Source organism: Branchiostoma floridae, chromosome 4 (genome assembly GCF_000003815.2).
Source record: "Branchiostoma floridae strain S238N-H82 chromosome 4, Bfl_VNyyK, whole genome shotgun sequence".
Taxonomy (NCBI): Eukaryota; Metazoa; Chordata; class Leptocardii; order Amphioxiformes; family Branchiostomatidae; genus Branchiostoma; species Branchiostoma floridae.
The window spans coordinates 30,822,343-30,842,513 of NC_049982.1; the positions used below are offsets into that span (position 1 = coordinate 30,822,343).

Sequence of the window (20,171 nt, forward strand, 5' to 3'; positions counted from 1 at the left end):
AAATCTATTTGCTGTGGCCTTAGATACAGCCACGCTGGTTGAAAGTTACCACGGAGCGTATGCGTGGTGGGCGCATTTTATAGTGTGGCGGCCCTTAACGGTTAAATGCACTAGCCATACCCCGTTAACAGTGAGTGGCTTGTGGTGTTAGTGATACTTTAATACTATCGAGGATTAAGACATGCGCGACGCCTCTTAATGGTAAAACTACATGTATATAGTGAACCAAAGAGAGCCGCTGGCGGAAAAATAATGAGGGTGGGAGACACTGATAGTAAATTTCTAATGGTACACTCATTGTTTTATACCATGCTGTTGGAAACAGCAAGGGCTTACGTTGCATAGATACTTAAATACCACCCAGGATCAGTTCTTGCTGTAGCAAAAGTAGTGAAACATTTCCCTAATCTTTTCCTGTCAGTAACTTCCGTTTTCTTACCTCTCATAATCTTTCTAGATCTCTTCTGACTAGTCTGAATTTAATTTGTCGTATCGTTGACGGCAAATGCCTACAAGACAAGAAAGGTAGCATTTTTGCGAAAATGCAGAATGTTACCCTATAGCCTTTAGCCAAGCTACGCGCACACAATATCATACCATTATTCATTACCCCTACAGTATTGTGTGCGAGGTAAAATCTACATTTACTTGGCTTTTGGACATTAACATAATTATACAATACTATCAGGCTCACCATAGTGTTGTGTGCAAGTAAAAAAAACAGGTTTGCTGTAGGTAAATACTGGTCATATTCATCCATACAGCTAATATGCAAACGCAGTTCTAAGCTTTGATTGGGTTCTGACAGAAAAGGAATAAAAAGAACACACCAGCAAAAACAATGTGTTTTGTTTATCCGTTTGTTTTCGTTCAAACATCAAAGACATCATTTTTTTTCAGATTAGACACCTTAATGACTCTTTTCAAGCATATACATGAAAGTTTGCTCCACAATTCAGATTTCAAACAAAAATCATGTTAAATTAAACCATGACGCTACTAACATGTGATCAACAGACGTATTGTAGTAGAGACGTTAGAAAGAAAACGGCCTCATCACATATCAGAGACGGCCGAAATCTGCTCTTTCTAAACTTCAACAACCACCAAATCCCCTCTTGTTAATTAATAATTATAACCCTCTCGTACATTTATGTAAACACAATATGGAAACCTCTTCTAGCATAGTATACGCGAAAGACCCGTCCTTGTAGGAAGCGAGAAAATGATTCATCCGGTGGCTTTTAAGTGCCGCCTTGCGGTTCGTTTGTGTACTGCAGGTAAGGTACACCAGCTCATAAGCGCATTGCTTACGATATCAACAATGGGCAGTTAGCACTGAGACTACAGCCAGAAAAAGGGATAGCACTGTGTCATCCGATCAGTACCAAGTAAGGGATAGCCAATCAGTACCACGTAAGGGATAGCCAATCAGTACCAAGTAAGGGATAGCCAATCAGTACCAAGTAAGGGATAGCCAATCAGTACCAAGTGAGAGATAGCTAATCAGTGCCAGATAAGGGATAGCTAATCAGTAACAAGTAAGGGATAGCTAATCAGTAACAAGTAAGGGATAGCTAATCAGTAACAAGTAAGGGATAGCTAATCAGTGCCAAATAAGGGATAGCTAATCAGTACCATGTAAGGGATAGCTAATCAGTAACAAGTAAGGGATAGCTAATCAGTACCAAGTAAGGGATAGCTTATCAGTAACAAGTAAGGGATAGCTAATCAGTAACAAGTAAGGGATAGCTAATCAGTACCAAGTAAGGGATAGCTAATCAGTAACAAGTAAGGGATAGCTAATCAGTAACAAGTAAGGGATGGCTAATCAGTACCAAGTAAGGGATAGCTAATCAGTAACAAGTAAGGGATAGCTAATCAGTACCAAGCAAGGGATAGCTAATCAGTAACAAGTAAGGGATAGCTAATCAGTACCAAGTAAGGGATAGCTAATCAGTACCAAGTAAGGAATAGCTAATCAGTACCAAGTAAGGGATACCTAATCAGTACCAAGTAAGGCATAGCTAATCAGTACCAAGTAAGGGATAGCTAATCAGTAACAAGTAAGGGATAGCTAATCAGTAACAAGTAAGGGATAGCTAATCAGTAACAAGTAAGGGATATCTAATCAGTACCAAGTAAGGGGTAGCTAATCAGTACCAAGTAAGGGATAGCTAATCAGTAACAAGTAAGGGATAGCTAATCAGTAACAAGTAAGGGATATCTAATCAGTAACAAGTCAGGGATAGCGAATCAGCACCATGTAAGGGACAGCCAATCAGCACTAAGTAAAGGGATATTCACTCAACCTAATGTAAGGGATAGCCAATCAGCACTAAGTACAGGATAGCCAATCAGCACCATGTAAGGGAAAGCCAATCAGCACCAAAAACAGAAAAAAAAATCACCAAATTGAATGAGAAAATCTACCTTCAATATACATTTCCAACTTGCCACAGCTACTATCGAAGAAATATTTTAAATCCTTCATTTGCATAACAGAGACTGCTTTCAAATACTAGTTGTGAATTTCAGTTTATTTTCAATACTTGTTACTCCCTTCATCCCGTAGCTACACATTTAACATGTACATCACAACATCAGTTATCAATAGCATAAAAAAAGATGCAATCTGCAGTTTCAACACTGTGTAATGTTGCAGAGTTGCAAACATGGCAGTGATTATCAAAAACGTTCCAGCAATGCAAAAACCTAGTAGACATTTCCTCCCACTAGCTAAGTCATGGAGCTACTTGCAACATTTTGTAGTATTTACATACACACCCCCTTACAGGTATGAATACATTTTCCCTCTACCAGTATGAAAACTACTAAAGGTGGTATCTCACTGCACTTGGGGCACCAGTGTGGCACTACGGGGTTTGAAAGATTACTCAACAAATTTCAGAGATGAAGAACTAATTTTCTTACATTTTGTGTATTTTGGTTTCTTCTAGGTAATACTTTTACGCATTACGTAATATATCTAAATTATAAAAAGTCAACGAAAATAACACAACAGTGCCGCAGTGAAAAAACCATGCAGTGCCGTACTGGTGCCTCAAGTGCAGTGAGATACCACCTTAAGTAAACAATACTTTAACCTTTCTTGTACTTTGTCTTGTTTTTGAAAAACCTTATGAAATTTTCCATATTATTGTACATTCTCAACAATCATCACCATCTGTTAATTGCAATCTTTCAAATCACCTATATGTAGTCCCCAATACAAGGTATCTATGCTCCAAAGCATTTCCACATACCCATATCATAATTGTATATCCATAATAATATACTTTGAACACATTCAGTACTTAAGGTTCTTTGTTTGCTCCTATTCGTACAACGCTATTTGCACACACCCAAATAAAAAGCCTGAGTCAATATTAACAGTATCATCTAGATACACACAATGAAAAGTTTGCCGTCACCAAAGTTTATGGTGAATACAGTGGAATAGTTAGCTAAAAAAGCAGCAAATGCCAAAAGCAGTAACTGTAATGGAAATGTCAGGTATAGGGCTGGGTACCGGTACACTGTACCCGTACAAAACCGGATTTTCTTACTGGACCGGTCCAGAAAAACCGGACCTGAAAAAATTAAGTGGACCGGATGTTGGACCTATTAGAAAATTAACAGATCATTTGATCAGGCATTCACACGTTTTGGCGCTTGCAGGTGGAAGAAAATAAAGAGCGAAGCAGATCAGAGTTTATAGTCATTTCTACCAAGTTTTACCGTCAATCGTACAGGTGTAGTTAGCGTTGTAGGATTTTAATACGCCAGTGTTTGTCTAATACTCCACCAAACAGATTTCTTTGTAGTGAAATGGACCATTGGTACGAGTCATACTAAATCAGGTCCAGGATCAGGTCCGGAACTGGACCTGATCCTTTGGACCTGAATTTACCCACCCCTAGTCAGGTAGATATTCCTACCACAAAGATCAAAATTTACCACTGAAAACATTTGTATTGGCCTTGAAATCAGCACCATGTTTGTTTTGAGACTCTTTCAAAAGCACATTTTCTCAGCATAAGATACAATACAAGGAGAAATCATACATTCTCTTCATTCTTTGTCCATACCTCTCTGTCCTCATTGAAAACTGCAGTTAACTTGATGCCAAGTTGTTCTGCTAACGGCCAAACCTGTACCTAACCTCTGTTACCTATACCTGTATGTGATATCATGTTTAGGTACGCATTACTAAGCAGTTCTGTTCCCATTACACTCAAGTACTGTACATGCATTTAGGTTTGCGGGGATTTAATTCAACGGTAGCGGGAAAAAAGGACTATTCGCAGTGGTTTTAAGTTCACGGTATAGCACCATGCACTGTAGTGTCTTACTGCCATGGAAAAATGTTCGCGGCAGTTCTAAGTTCGCAGTAAATTTGCAACGCGACGACCGAGAACATAAAGCCACCGCGAAAATTTCTGCATTTACAGTACATGTATGTACTTACTTGTACCATGTGCCTAAACATGCGCTGTTCCTACTGCAGAGAAGAAAATCTTACACTGAATACAGAGTGACAACATTGTACAGGAGTTGAAATCAGTGCACCTTTGTTATACAGCCTTCATGCCAAAATAGGTTCTCTGCACGAGATAGCTTAAGCCTAAACATTCTGTTGACTGTTTAGTTATGATTCTGTCAATCATCAAAGACCACAGGTTACTTTTCTATATTTGTCAAAATGTTCAGGTACAGATACAGGTCCAGACCTGTCATACAAAGAGCTCTGTACCTAGTGTTATGTTTACAATTGTTGCTACATGTACACAGCATTATCACATTCAATAGTGTTCTTGCATGGCCTTTACAATGCAGGTTCCCTCTATGCTGTGATTTGGGACCCTTTCGCTGTGATTTGGGCCCATATGCTGTGATTTGGGCCCTTACGCTGTGTTCTAACCAACAAATAGGGGCCTTTCCGTTGCTTGGCAACAAAGGTAAAGAATAGTTTATTTTACTAAATTCAGTCTCAAAATGCAGGTTATAGTGTTTTTGAGGGTTATAAATTTAAACATTTCAGGTCTAGAGGAGGTTCAAGACCCCTAAATTGCTAACGCCTGTTTCACTTAGCACATTGCTGAAATGTAGCACTAAGATTCCCTTATGCTGTGAATAAATTCTGTTGAGAAACCTGACATAAATGTTTCCCTCAAATCCAGCAAAACAAGCAATGCTTCACTCAATACTAGGGGTTAGTACCAGTACTGGTACAAAACCGCTTTTCTTGTTTGAACGGTCCGAACAAAACAGACCTGAAAAAATCAGTGGAGCAGTTTTTGGACCGAATAGAAAATGAACCGATCATATCGGCAGAGGTTTAAGCGTTTCAACAGGCAAAAAAAAAAAAAAGGAGTCAGCTCTACCAAGTTTCTTCGGTCAAACTTGATTTAACGACAGTGATTTTGTCCACATGATGACAATCAGCTCAATTGAGACATCCACTTTCAGTACACCCCAAAGTTTTCATTCCCAATAGACAAATGTCAAAGCCAACCCCATGTTTTTAGACAATCAGGTCCAGGTTCATTTCCTAGACCTGGACCTGACCCTCTGGATCTGAACAGGACTTGTACCTATTTTCTGTACTGGTACCCACCCATACTCATCACAATTTGCTGCTATCAAAGTGGAATAAAAAATCATTTGTTGGAGAACAAAGTGTGTTTTTCCACGAAGATCACGCTGCCAAGAAGACTCCACATCTTCTACAATCTTGAAACACTTGAGATACGCGACTTTCTTTTTGCAGAGTCTTAGAATGTCTTTGCTCGAGTCGGCAGAACAGAGTCTTTGGCATACTCAAAGAGAGACAAGAGTCCAGACCTCTTGCTTCTTCTACCTTTGGTGAAGTAACTGGTGACAACATCATCTGTAATAATACAAAAGAAAAAAAAATAGATTACAATTTGCAGATTTATGATTATACTATGTCAATTAACACTTAAACTATAAAAATGTACCTACATATCCATACAGAAATCATCCATGCAACAACGCCTTCTTGACCTAAAAAACTGTAACCAAACTACTCCTGCAATTCTCGACCACCCGCTAGGGGCTCAAACCTTTGTTACTTCTTTCCATGCACAAGAAGTATTTTAAGCTTGAAAATCATAACCATACCTATCTAAAAATAATAAGAAATAGAGATACAATCCCATCCTTGAGTCTAATTTTTTCAGGGACGTATTTGGAAACACACTGTTTTTTTTCTAGGAATTCTCTCATTGTTTGAGCTTTTATTTCTTAAATCACTTGGTTGAACTACTAACTGACATTCTCTCATTGGTTGATCTTCTAACTGCCATACTCTTATTGGTTGAACTGCTAAATGCCATGTTCACATTGGTTAAACTGCTCAATGCCATTCTCTCATTGGTTGAACTACTAACTGCCATTTTTTCATTGCTTGAACTGCTAACAGTGATGGACAGCCTGGATTGGTCTATTGTCTCTCACCTTTGTTGTCGAAAGTTTGATACTGGCTCTGTTGTCCCTGTTGTTGCTGGTTGACGGTGGGGAGGGTGAGTTCAGATGCTGACAGGGACACGAAGAAGGCGAACGGTACCAGCCACAAACATACTGTGAAATAGCCCAGGACCTGGCATAGTACAGAGAATATGTCAACATATGACATGTAGTAAAGTACCATTTCAAGCATAATCAGGGCTCGAAATACCACCTGCATATGCAGGTTAGTGCATGTAAAATTGGAGCTGTGCACCAGGTATTTCTGGTGTCTACCTGCACCTAACCTGCACTGGTCTATGTACTGGGTTTTATACATGAATGTCCTATGATTTAGGTGTATATGGATTGTTATTAGCTGCAAGGACTATTTCCACCTATACACCTTTCTCACTCGGCGGCCATGATAGATCGAAGAAGAGGTCAATGAGGCAAACAGACAAAACTTATTTCTAAAATCAGGTCCCATTTAGTTTTCCCCCAAACCACACAAATTTTCATGATACAAGATATAATAATAAATATTACTTGAAGTGTTATGCACCGAAATATGTAGCAATTTAGAGTAGTGTAGACTGACCCCATAGTCCCTTAAGAGATGCAAAATAACAACATGATAATGCAAATTTTTAACGAATTTGCAGCCATTCACTTATTGGTCGATTTCCTAATTGGCAGGCTACCATTGGTCGAACTGCTAATTATGATGGACAGCCTTTTGTTTGCCACATTGAACTCGTTTTAGATCTATCATGGCCGCCGCGTGAGAAAGGTGTATAGAGCATAAAAGAAGAAAAAATATCAATTTTATGCCGACCAGTTTTGGTATGATCCATTCTTCTTAAATTTAGAGTGGTGCAGGTAAAATTTGTCTGGTGCAGGTATTTTTCAATTTTCAAAAGTATTTCGAGCCCTGATAATGTTTACATTCACATGGTATAGCTTTAAAAGACTACATGTACAACTATGTTAATTCTTACTTAAACAAATAAAAAATAAATAAAAAAGTAGACAGTGCTGTCCTGCCACTTGCTACATTATGTAAAGTTGTGTTTCCTGTTTCAGCCTTGAAAAAATTAGTAGTAGTAGTAGTAGGGATTTTTTGTCTTCAGCCAAAAGTCTGGAGATACAAATAAAATACAGTATAACAAAGTAAAGCTGAAATGCATGAGGACATGAGGATATTCTAAACCCTCAAAAGGCTAGGATTGGCAGTTTTTTTAGGAAAGGTTGGGAAGCGGGAAAAACAATTTATTTTTTTCCTAGGCCTTAGCAATCTTACATTTTCATAAAATTAAGTTTTTTTCAGTTTCAGTTTTCTTTTACTGTAAATCATTTTAGTTCGCGAAGATTTAATTTCATGGTAGCGGGTAAAAGGACTTTTTGCGGTGGATTTAAGTTCGCGGTAACACCATAGACTGCAGTCTAATACAATGATAGAAAAATGTTCGCGATGGTTTTAAGTTCGTGGTGAAGTGGTCACTTCGAAAACCGCGAACATTAATCCACCGAGAACATTTCTGCACTTACAGTAATAAAACACCACAGGGTGTCTGCTACTTATCTAGTAACCATAGTGACAGTCATCTAGTCCAGGTCATTAAAATAATATGAAGAAGAACCTACATTGTAGAGCTGATCCTACAGTATCTAGATTATATCTTGAGTTAGCAATCTTACATTTTCTACAAACTGTCGTCTATAGATGAAAGTTGCACTTGCGACAAAAAAATCCACCACTCTTCAGTTTTCTTTTATTCTTTTATTCGTCCAGTGGAACTTTGAATCCATCCCTATTGACAATTGATATGGAGATGTATATAGAAAAGTGAACATCGGTACTTACTTCTGAAAAGGGATGCCACTCTGTCGCAAAGTAATTGAAGGCCAAGTAATGATTCACCACCACCAGCACTGGGGTAAAGGGAAAAATTGAAAATTTTTTTCATGTAAAATGTTACGAAGACTATTGTTTTCAGTATCTATATCTGCCTATTTTTGATATGCAAACAAGTGTTTGTATCCAATCAAACTGTACAAATATTGCTATGATATTTTGTCTTACTTTTTAACATCTCATTTCTTCTGGCAAAGTAATAATTATTCTTTGGGAGCATATGGTTTCACTGCAATTTTGTATGACTCTTGCGATACCTTATTACAACAAATCTCTTTCCAAGCATCTTGCAGTTTTCTGTTATTCCCATAGGAGGCGCTGCTGCAGCATACACAATTTTGTGTGACCATCAAACACTATCCTAAATACAACATGTGTGCTATCACACAGATCAGCATTCTTTCATTTACTCTCAAAACCAAATTCAAACATTTCCATAATTCTAGGTTTTCTGTCTTTTAATATCATAATTGACAAACCAATGTTGGTAAAAAAAAAAAAATACAGCAAAAATTCAGAAATTCATCAAAATGTATGGCTATCTTAAGTTTAAACCACCATAAATAAGTCATTCAAACTAAAAACACTTAAAATTTTATGAAAATGAAGAAAAGATATAGTTTCTGTTGTCTTACCGACTCCTAGGATGAAACTTGGCGAAGAGAAACTGAAGAAAGGGAATGTTCCCAGTAGCACAACGAAGACGGCGTTGCTTACAAGTCCACAGCCAATCATCGTGAAGGGCATGCCTTCAAACAGCCACAGCCCGATAAACACACCAGTTGTAGCCTAGGGAACAAGGAAAAAAACAAAGGTGGTTATAAAAAAACTGCCATGGCGATGACTAAATGACAACTTTGAACTTGTACATTGTGATATACATTGCCACTAACTACTGTAAATGCAGAAATGTTCGCAGTGGATCAATGTTCACGTTTTTCGCGGTGACCACTTCACCGCAAAGTTAAAACCACTGCGAACATTTTTCTGTTATGGTATTAGTTTGCAGTCTATGGTGCTACCGCAAACTTAAAGCAATCGCGGAAAGTCCTTTTTCCCGCTACTGCGGAATTAAATCCCCACGAACTTAAATGCATTTACAGTATTTTGAATTACTGTACAAATATCATACTTTTTAAAAAAATTTTATAAAGGAAAAGGCAAAGGTATCCATAGCATTTTTTAAGCCTAAGGAGCAGTAGGCTATTATCTACTGCGTCTTAGGCATGGTTTTGGAAGGTGGAACCCTCAAAATCCCCCACCTTTCACTGCCTTTTACCTCCTCAATGAACAAAGCTAGCTATAGGTACACATTGCTACGAAGGAAAGTCCTATGGCCTATTATTCTGTACATTCTTACAAATTTGGTTCTGTTTAGCCTTACAGCAAGTACAGAAGCAAGTCTCTAAGTATCTAAACTTCTGCCATATAATTTTTATAGTATAAAATCCAGGCCAATGGATTGACAATTGCTTTGTTTAAGTTTATCAACCGGTTGGGAGCAGTCCATGGAATTCCTGATTTTTCAATGTTCACGGTGTTCACGGTGACGACTGTAACATGAACTTATTGTTAACAAATAAAACGCCAGCCTTTTCACGCGCACCTGCTGTACCGTGAACATTTAGTTCTGAGAAAGTGGTAAATTTTCTTAGACCGTGAAAGTTTGGTACTAAGAGGACACTATTATTACAGTAGTAATTAATTGGCTTTAGTAACCACCCTGGCTCGAAATACTGGGGTTTTGTGCACCCAGGTGCACCCAAAATTGGGACTGTGCACCCAATTTTTTCAGTGGGTGCACAGGGTGCACCCAAATGTTTTCATAGGCTTATGTATGTTAAGATGTCGGTATACTAAGTAAACACTATATTCTTGACATCTATGTGTTAGAAAGATAATAAAATGACTGTAGTACATGTAGTACTTCCAATTTCTGAAGAGCTCCGATCAAATTACTAATTTAGTAGGTTTGCAATTAGGTTATACTGATATTCATTTTATGTGGTGCACCACTTTATTTTATGAATTTCGAGCCCTGGTAACAGTTCATCTGGAGACTCACCATGATCATGACTTTGATGACTTTTGCCGTCAGCACCGTGTATTCTTCCACCAGCTCAGCAAGGTAGTACAGACCTGCAGCTGAAACATTATTGTACTATTCACATTATTTCTTTATTAGGATTCGCCATATACGATGACAATGGAGGGTATGGCGATACAGGTGACAAAGGTCACCTCTTCAAAGCCGCCATACACACATGTTCGCACATGCTTTCACACGGCGGGGTTATACCGCCCCTTACAGGGTGACATACCCTTTCGCTGGCTAATTACAAGACGGGGATGCGCCAGGCCTCCCATCCGGGTGATTTGAAGTGAATCACCAGAGGGGTTTGCTCCATCTCACACCGCACCATCGCACGTGTGGGGGTTCTTTAACATGCATGGGGTGTGACTCTCCCCATACACGGGACCTCCATTTAATGTCCTATCCGAGGGACGGCCCTAGCCGAAGCTAGGTACTCATTTTCACCTGAGTATAGTGAAGATTAGATGATTAGGGGTGGGTACCTGTACAGACTTGGGGTGGATACCGCTACAGTGTACCAGTACAAAACCGTTTTTTCCTATTGGACTGATCCAGAAAAAAATGGACCTGAAAAAAATTGGTGGGCCGGATGTTGGACCTATTAGAAAATGAACAGATTATATATGATCAGGCATTCACACGTTTCGGGGCTTACCGATCAAGGAAAATAATGAGATCGAAGTAGATCTAGAGTAGAGTCTATAGTCATTTCTACCAAGTTGTATGTAGTCAATCGTATAGAGGCAATTAGCCTCACATGTACAGGATTTGAATACTGTACTCCACGAAACAGATTTTTTGTAGCAAAATGGACCTTTGTTTTGAGTTTCGTCCATTCACAAGTTCTCACATACTGAATCAGGTCCAGCCTGGACCTGAACTGGACCTGAACTTTCTGTACCGGTACCCACCCCTAGTACAGACAATTCGGGTACAGGTATACGGTTCAGGTCCAAAGGATCAGGTCCAGGTCCGGACCTGAACCTGGACCTGAATTGTCTGTGAAAACTTGTGAATGGGTATTACTCAAAACAACGGTTTAATTTGCTACAACAGAATCTGTTTGGTGTAGTATCCAACTCCCTATCTTCTTGTAAACAATGCTAAGTAAGTTGCCTCTGTATGTTTTGACTGTTGAAAGTTTTTGTTATTTACTTATTTCCTTGAACTAGCATCTTAAAGTCACAAAACGTAAGGATGCTTGCCGATATAATGTGTTCATTCTTTTTTTTTCTTGGTTCAAAATCTGTAACAGTTCCAATGGTTTTTGCAGGTCTTCTATTTTCGGGACAATCCAAGTGGAAAAACCAGTTTTGTAACAGTAACCACCCATAATTTACATGTGAACAATATCACTACAAAAAAAGTTCTCTACCTACTAGTAACCATTAGAGGTGTAACAGATAATTCTACAGAAACAAAACCATACTAGCAGTGATGCTAGGAGTAAATATATGATTGTCTAGTAGTGGTGCATACCTAAACTCAATTTCAGGTTCAGGTCCGAATTCAGGTCCAGCAGTTCAGGTTCAGGTCCGGACCTGAACCCATCATTGCGTATTATGTGCATTTTTTATTAGGGGGAGGGGGGGGGGATGGTGCATATAAGATTGCATGTTAGCATGAATTGAAATGCAATGTGAAAAAATACATGAAAATGATAGACAGCCATTGTAAACACGAACTGTTTTTTGTCTTTTTCCAGTGCAAATTTCACTGCCTATGGAAGGTTTTAGATGGTTTAGAACAAAAAAAAGGAATTCATTATTTATAAGTGACAGATTGCTTTTTGCAGGTCCGGACTTGGCTCCGGACATTTAGATTTTTTTTGGACTTGGACCTAAACATTTTTAGGTCCAATTCCAAGTCCGGGCTTTAGGTACGCACCGCTATTGTCTAGTAATATCCGATCTGCCCTAGAGGATCACCCAGGGACTAGTACTAGTAACAAAATCTGGTGTATGTGGACAGGTGGTCATTAAAGACAGGATTCCAATACTACTCGATAATCGTAAAGTGCGAATGGGAAAAATTTTCATTTTACATCACTAAAAGTGGTGATACCATACAGTTTTCATGGTATACATTTTAACTTATTTCAAGTAACTTAAAAGTTTGAAAAATTCTAAGAATTTCAGATACAAGCACTGCGGTCTTAGATGGAAAAGGTATATTAAGAAAAGGGACAAAACAACTTCTTCTTCCCAGACGTTTATCTTACTTTCAACCAATACAAAGTCATTCATTTCATTTTGTGGTAAGAATAACATAGCCATTGGAGCAGCCAACATTCCTTTTAGTCTATTTGCTGTGGGCAATAGCTACTTCCTCTTGAAAATTGATTTTATTGACTTTCTGAATCGCCCAAGGGAGTTGAGCCAATTTAGTTAATGTTAGGCTGGGGCCTGGGAGTGGATTACTATATACTGGAGAATAGACCTGTGTACCTAAAAAGATTTTAGGTACAGGTACAGGGGCTTATTGGGTACAGGTTCAGACCTTTAGTACGGTTTTACCTGTACCTTAACAAGTTTGATAAAGTATATTCAAGTTAAACATTTAGCTAACTGTCTTTTTTTAGTGATAAATTGTCATCTTTGTATGGGAATCACATATTTGAATCTCAAAACAATTTCTTTCTCAAGTTTTAACTGCAAGATTATCACAATTGTCATTGATGATTTGGGATTTTCTTATCCTTCAAAAACGGTGTCCACACGTGCTTTAGTGTGTTTACGTACACGTACAGGTACACAGATGTTTAGGTCCGGACATGTACCTTAACAGGTTTTCAGGTATGGTACAGGTACAGGTATTTAGATACACAGCTCTACTGGAGACCTTTAGCTTGATCTTCAGAAAAGGTAGTCAATCATACTTGGCACTGCTAAGAAACATCTTCAACTTCAAGCACTCAGCTCCTTTGTTACATACTTGTGGTACATGTATGTAAAGAAAACCTCATTTTTTTTACACAATAGTTCCAACTTCCAAATTTTTTATGTCTTCATGGTGCATCTAGTTCATGGACTGGCCTTGTCTTGATCTCAGAAGAAAACGAGACTAGGTCTAACGAACCTCTTCAATGAAAGCAGAAATTTAACTTCAAACTTCAGAACAAAATAGAACCTGTGCTGCTAACAAGTTTTAACTTTGTAAGTACATGTACATGTCTTCAAAATTGTAATGTCTTTTGTAGGTAAACTTGCTCTGAAGAAAAGAGGCAGTACATATGTAACTTTTGCAACTACACGCAGTTTTTGCTGACATTGTACTGCAGGGCTCGAAAAACCACCTGCATATGCAGGTCAGTGCAGGTAAAATTGGAGCTGTGCAGGTATTTCTGAGGTCTACCTGCATCTAACCTGCACTGGTGCATGTACTGGGTTCTATATATCAATGTCCTATAATGTAGGTGTATATATCATTAGCTGATAGAGTATAAAAGAAAAAATAGCAATGGTTCCTGAACGATTTTAGTATGATCCTTTCTTCCTAAATTCAGAGCGGTGCAGGTAAAATTTGTCTGGTGCAAGTAATTTTCAATGTTACCTATACCAGTGCAGGTATGCAGAAAAAAACTATTTCGAGCCCTGTACTGTATCTCACGTTGTGTAGTCAACATGCTTTCCTTTCAGCTAATAGACGTAATTGTTTAGTTTACGTGCATGGGTCCACCTATTCAAAAAAAGGATGTTTGCACCCTGTACACAGTACTAGTATTAATCAAAAGGATGTTTTTAGTGAAATAATAATACTAGAAGTCACTTTGTTACAGCAAACAACACAGCAATCTAAGTAAAACTTCTAGACATTTCTAGTGTCAAAATAAACTACCTCACTTCAAGCTAGCTGTAACATTCATTAACTGAACTGCAATTACAAATTATGTCTCACATAGCATGCTCATTAGCAAATACATGTTTGTTTGGTTGCAATGGCATCTGTACAAAGAAACTTACGTTATATCTTGTATGCTACAATTTTGGTTTGTACGTCATTTTCAATAAGACGTATTCTTCTAAAAACATCAATGCATAACTCATCATCCCAAATCAAACTCTAGATCTGTTCATAGTAAAGTAATTGCAAAATGCATATAGCTAATTATTAGCTATCGAAGCTTTCACTTTTTTGCCGCCCCCCTCCCCAACCGATACGTCACCCAAACAAGTTCTAACACTCTGGTGGCATTTAAGCGAAACTACAGCCCGAATAATTAGACTCACCGATGGCCAGGGTGATGAAGACCATCTGTATGGCCATAGACACGAAGGACAGAAGCCACATGAACCACATTTTGATGCAGACGTTGATACAAAATCGACCGAACAAAATATCCAACCAACTCCCCTAGTGTAACACGTCTAATCTAAACCATACCACTTTACAGCGAGGGATGTTCATTTAACATCTATACAATATGAAGCTGAAAAATAAATCTTCAATTTGTTTTTAATAGCTTTTAAGAAATCTTTTGAATGGGTTTGATTAATAAGAAAAGTTTTAATGCTGTTTTTGCGGAAATATAATTTCTTGACGAAATCGCTTACCTTGTAGGAGAGTGGTTTATTCCATCCATCCCGTCATGCAGTTGTGAACCATATTTCTTACTTCCGGGTTCAGGGAAAGTTCAACAACAAAGTTCAGATTGTTGTATTGCATAGTGTTGTGCAATATGTAGAGTATAGAGAGTTGCCCGACTTGAGGTAAGGTTTTAGTAAGCTTAAGGGCAAGAAGGGAACTGTACGTTTCCAGTCGTTACAAGGAGACAACTTTGAAAATGTAAGTTTAGCTGACTCTCACAAACGTCTAAGTATTAAAGTTCTGAGTTCCTCGTCGACGGCTCGAAAGTCGGAATACCACCTGCATATGCAGGTTAGTGCAGGTAAAATTCGATCTGTGTGGGTATTTTTTAATGTCTACCTGCACCTAGCATGCACTGGGTTTTATAAATGCTCTATGATGTAGGTGTATATGGATAAATGTTATCAGCTACATTGACTGTTGCCACCTATGAAGAAGAGAAAATAGCAGTGGTTTCTGAATAATTTTAGTATGATCCATACTTCCTAAATTCATAGTGGTGCAGGTAAAATTTGTCCGGTGTCAATTTAGCAGGACCATCAATGGTGAACAGAAAATGGACCTGTATTGCAAAAGTTTTTGGAAACAATTATTTATTTGATTCTTTCATTGAAGTATTAATGGAGTGCCTGGCAGAACTATACTGTGAACACACTGAGCAATATCTGTGGTGACTTTTGAGTAATCTGGCATTTGACTTTGCAATTAATTTATTGGAATAAAATTGTTAGTGATGCTTAATGATGAGAGCCTCAGGGCACCATCCTTTGTATTAACTGCTGGCTCAATCAAAATTTTACTAGTAGCCATATTTCGATTTATGGGGCATATTGCTAGGGGCCAGGGAGGAGCCTGTTGTCAGACCAGCTGCATGTTTTCTGGCTGTCCAAAGTATCAATCCAGGGATCCAAATTATGCCATTCTATCAAGGGAGTTAGCCTAACAAAACACTGACAAGTTAGCCTGCAATCGCATGTGAACCTGTCCAATTTATAGGTTAAAGTTATAATACCTTGGTTCCCGGATTTTTTCATAAAAAATATGGAGCGACAGGGCAAAAAAAAAAAATTGTAAAATGGTTGGGGTAAAGATAAGGGCTAATCCAAAACAAAAAGAATAAAAAGTTTTCAGCTTTAAAATTTAAGTACAAAAACACTATTACTATTAGTATTACTGTACAGTAACAACACCAGTTCGTTGAAAATTACAAAAGTAGTGTCGGTTTTATGTTTGTCCCATTCTTCATGAATGAAAAATATAACTGCCATAATAATATCCACATTTTAAGGGGCTCATAATATAAAGGCCAATTTGCTACACCAGAAAGTTGGTGAATGGTTTCATTAATGGTGAAAATTTGCTCAGTGGTAATTTTTTGTTTGTTTTGATTTTTCCAAAAAGTAGGAGCGAGCGAATCCGTGAACGAATCAATAAAATTGGTATGGCCTAAACCTCACTTCCATCAACTATAAGCCTTGCTCTCCAGCACCATGCCACAGCGAAGCAGTCCAGCGACCCTGAAACACCTGAGTATCGTCAGCATTGCCACCCACATGGACAACCTGTGGGCAGCTGACTATATCCACAACTACCTGGACCAGTATAACTTCTGGTACATAATCGGGCCGTTTGACACTCTTCGTGAGTTACCGTTTTGAATGCTAGCTATAGAACATACAACTCCCTGGTACATTGGTTATTGGGTTATTGGGTGGGCCGACTTAACTCACTCTTTGCAGCCAGGGGCTGAATTGCAAGAAGCTTACAGTAAAGTGAAAATGAGTAATAATTGTAGCTATAACTAGTTCATGGTTCATGTTCAGACTGTTTTTCTTCCGTCTCAGGGGCCTTAAACTTTCATTTTTAGCTTTGTCAGAGCTTCTTATTGAAGTTTTGTCTCTCTTCTTTACATGTCACCAATGTGGGTGGCGCTTTTGCATACGCAAGTAATGAATCGAGATGAGTGGGGGATACAAACTTAGCCATGTTTTGGATTGTGTTCTCACATTCTCACTTACTCTACTGTCTGCCACTATTAATAAGAAGAGTGCTAAGAAGAAAAGTATGGAAGCTAAACACACTACACTACCAGTGGACTAGTCCCATGCTGTAGTGACCTATGTGTGTGGCTCTAGGACTACAAAACAGAGATGGGCACCAGACCAGACACATCACAATGATATATTTCATAACTTTACCTAGCTAGCCTTACCACTCATGCTATTCAACCCCTAAGCATAGGCAATTGTTTATGATATCAAACAAGGCTGTAACTGACACTGCTATATTTTCACATTTTGTATTCCCATCACAAATAGCTTCCCATTTGATCCAAGAGCTGATTGAGTTCTTGGTGCAGAAGAGACAGCTGGGCAGGCGGCACCTGCACCTGATGATCCACCAGCACCTGGAGAGTCTGCACCTGGGCAAGTGTAGCAGCTGCATGACAGATGCCATCATCAAGCTGGTGCAGATCAGATGCAAGGTGGGAAGGACATTCTCTACAAGTTTGTTTGTTTGATCCTTTGTTTATTCATAAAAGCTCAAATCGCCCTACAGGCCGCTTTTCATTGAGGTCATGAGGGAAGAGACAAGAGTCAGACAAAGGACATAGCAAGGAGCCAAGGATACAGTTTATATCATTTAAAATCCTCATGGGCCTTATAAGTTTGTATACCCAACTTACATAGTACAAAATACATAATAGTGAGAGCTGCTGCATGATTCGAGTCTGTTCATTTTGGTCATATCCGTTACTTTAACTTTTAAGAGTCTCTTAAAGGAAGCCAGAGTTGGGGCTGTGCGTATGTCCGGTGGTAGACTGTTCCAGATGGTGGGTCTGCGGTAGGCGATGGCCCTTCTGAAGGTTTCTCGCTGGGGTTTTGTGACATCAAGTTGATTGCTAATGTACTTTGCCTGGTTGTTCTTGTGCTTTCAACAAATAACGAGTATCTGTGGTTTGAAATTACTTTTTTCCATATGAGCGATCGCAATGATGTCACGATGACGTAGTGGTAGGCAAAAAGCAGGTGTTTGGAGAAAGATTAATCATCATGTACCCAGTAATTTGATCTACTAATTCAAATATAAACTTTTAATCCAATCTACTGACATCCTGGTAGGCATCAGCCGTCAAATACCGCAGATATCAACAACAACAGTGATCGATCATACTTAATGTTCATTTACGGTGTCTGTTTAAGAAAAGGGTAAAAAAAAATACTAGTACAAGTGCATCCAGTTGGATTAGCCTTGAAAGTTTATCAAAACTTTTACTGTTCTTCAGACAATTAGACATTAGTGTCTGTATCTTCAGGAGTGAGTGGGTGTGAGTGATGCATTCCATGATGTTGTTAGATAAGTTCTTTCCAGATTAGATATGTGTATATATGGTACCTAAACGTAAAATCAGAAACAGGAACAGTAATTTTTTACAGGGAGGTTTAGGTACAGGTCTGGACCTGAATAACAATGACAATGTAAACTTTGGTTTTTATTGTGGACAGAGACATGAATAAACAGTGAACAGAATGTTATTCAGGCTTCAAGTATCTGTGGATGCAGAGAACATGTGCTTTTAAAAGAGAATCTCAAAACAAAGATGATGCTGATTTCACTGTCTTTGCAAATATGTTATGGAAAAGAATTCTCCTATATCCCACAAATATTATAATCTTTTTCCTGACACTGCTAAAATACATTTCAATAGAATTTGTTAATAATGGAAAAAGTCAAAAAGTTTTATACTTGACCTTAAGCCTATTCATGAATAGTAATACAATGATATCCAGTATGTTTACTCTGTATTGGTACACATCTCTTTTCCATTTAACACAGACAGTTTGTGTTTCTATGTCTTTCACAGAAGTTGAAGAAGCTGGACCTCTCCAGATGTAACCGCCTGACCTCCTACGCCATGTCCATGGCCCTGAGTTACCTGCCCAAACTTGTCTACCTCAACCTGTACAGCACCAACTGTACTGACGAAGTCCTGGGGACCATCGGTGCCATCTGTGTCCACCTACGAGACCTCAACATCTGTAAGACTCACGTAACAGACAAGGGGATAGTTTCCCTGTGTGGGGGTGGTGATAGCGTTCGCGGGTGTAGAAAGCTGGTCAGTCTCGACGTCTCGTTCAGTCCAAAAGTGACCATCAAAGGGGTCAAACACGCTCTGAGACAACTGCCGAACCTACGACAGTTACTACACAACGACGTGTGTGACGCTTTGGTTGCTCTACACGAAGAAGCATTCAAGGAGGGGAAGACGGCGCCACCTTACCAGTTGCGTAGCGGAACGGTCAACGATTTCGTGGTCCCGGTTAGTTTCCTTGAGATCGTCGATCTCGTTTGTCCCTACTTGGAGTACATCTTCGTACTTAACGAGAATCTTGAAGGTGAAGTGCTTCATCACATATCAAGGTTGACACGCCTACGAAACCTCTCGGTATCGTGTACAGACTCTGTCGTGCCTTTCAGTGAAGGACTTGTGCCCCTCCTTAACAGTGTTGGCCATGGACTTGAAACCCTCACCCTGTATGGTTACGACGACATCGACGTCATTGCCATCGGTCAGTCTTGTCCGAACTTGCAGACCCTCACCCTCGAGAGCTGCCGTGGCTTCAAACTCAAACATGCCCAAGCCGCTACGTCAACCACCTTGTTCGGCAACTTGAAATCTTTCAGGCTAGGGGTAGAGGTTATTTCTTCTACACACGACACGGCGGTACCTGAAAGTCTGAAGATTATCCTCGAAGATAGTCGTCAGATTGAGAATGTCGAGATCACAAACGTTGACGGATTCACCGATCAGTTGTTCAGGCACGTGTTGAGCCACAACAGCTTTGCAAGGCTGCGAGAGTTTGCCCTGATTGATTGTAACAATGTCACGGGTGCAAGCATCTTCGAGCTGTTAGAAGGAAAGAACCGGCTTCAAAGACTGGTGCTGTTGAACTGTAAGGAAGTTATGAGGAGAGACTATGATATGATGATGAAGACTGTTGCAAGTCAGCACTTTCAACTGGAAATTACATGGACGTAGATTTTTTGGCAATACCTCAGGAGCGGGGCCTGGACATAGAATTTTTGGCAACACCTCCA

General features: G+C 39.1%; 2 protein-coding genes across 2 annotated transcripts in view; one reads left to right on the forward strand and one right to left on the reverse strand.

Moving 5' to 3' along the window:
- LOC118414804 overlaps positions 1–20,157 on the forward strand; it is a 1,072,569-nt gene extending 1,052,412 nt beyond the window's left edge. Inside the window, exons 2-4 of the mRNA XM_035819057.1 lie at positions 16,558–16,712; positions 17,390–17,556; positions 18,937–20,157. Of these exons, the coding sequence (XP_035674950.1) occupies positions 16,562–16,712; positions 17,390–17,556; positions 18,937–20,112 (1,494 nt within the window). The 5' untranslated portion in view covers positions 16,558–16,561 and the 3' untranslated portion in view covers positions 20,113–20,157. The remainder of the gene's footprint in view (positions 1–16,557; positions 16,713–17,389; positions 17,557–18,936) is intronic.
- On the reverse strand, positions 4,176–14,871 carry LOC118414833 (protein TEX261-like). Its single transcript, XM_035819097.1, has 6 exons — positions 14,714–14,871; positions 10,455–10,534; positions 9,025–9,178; positions 8,339–8,406; positions 6,484–6,625; positions 4,176–5,893 (listed from the first exon to the last, which is right to left on the reverse strand). The coding sequence occupies exons 1-6, from the start codon at positions 14,781–14,783 to the stop codon at positions 5,778–5,780; spliced, it is 630 nt and encodes a 209-aa protein (XP_035674990.1). The 5' UTR covers positions 14,784–14,871; the 3' UTR covers positions 4,176–5,777.
- Positions 20,158–20,171: the final 14 nt, after the last annotated feature.

Excerpts from the sequence above, each read along its gene's own strand:
- LOC118414833 (XM_035819097.1), bottom strand. The coding sequence starts at position 14,783 with ATGTGGTTCATGTGGCTTCTGTCCTTCGTGTCTATGGCCATACAGATG. Across the intron at positions 10,535-14,713 it reads CTTCATCACCCTGGCCATCG|CTGCAGGTCTGTACTACCTT; the intron begins GTGAGTCTAATT and ends ATAATGTTTCAG. Across the intron at positions 6,626-8,338 it reads AGTGGCATCCCTTTTCAGAA|GTCCTGGGCTATTTCACAGT; the intron begins GTAAGTACCGAT and ends GTACTATGCCAG.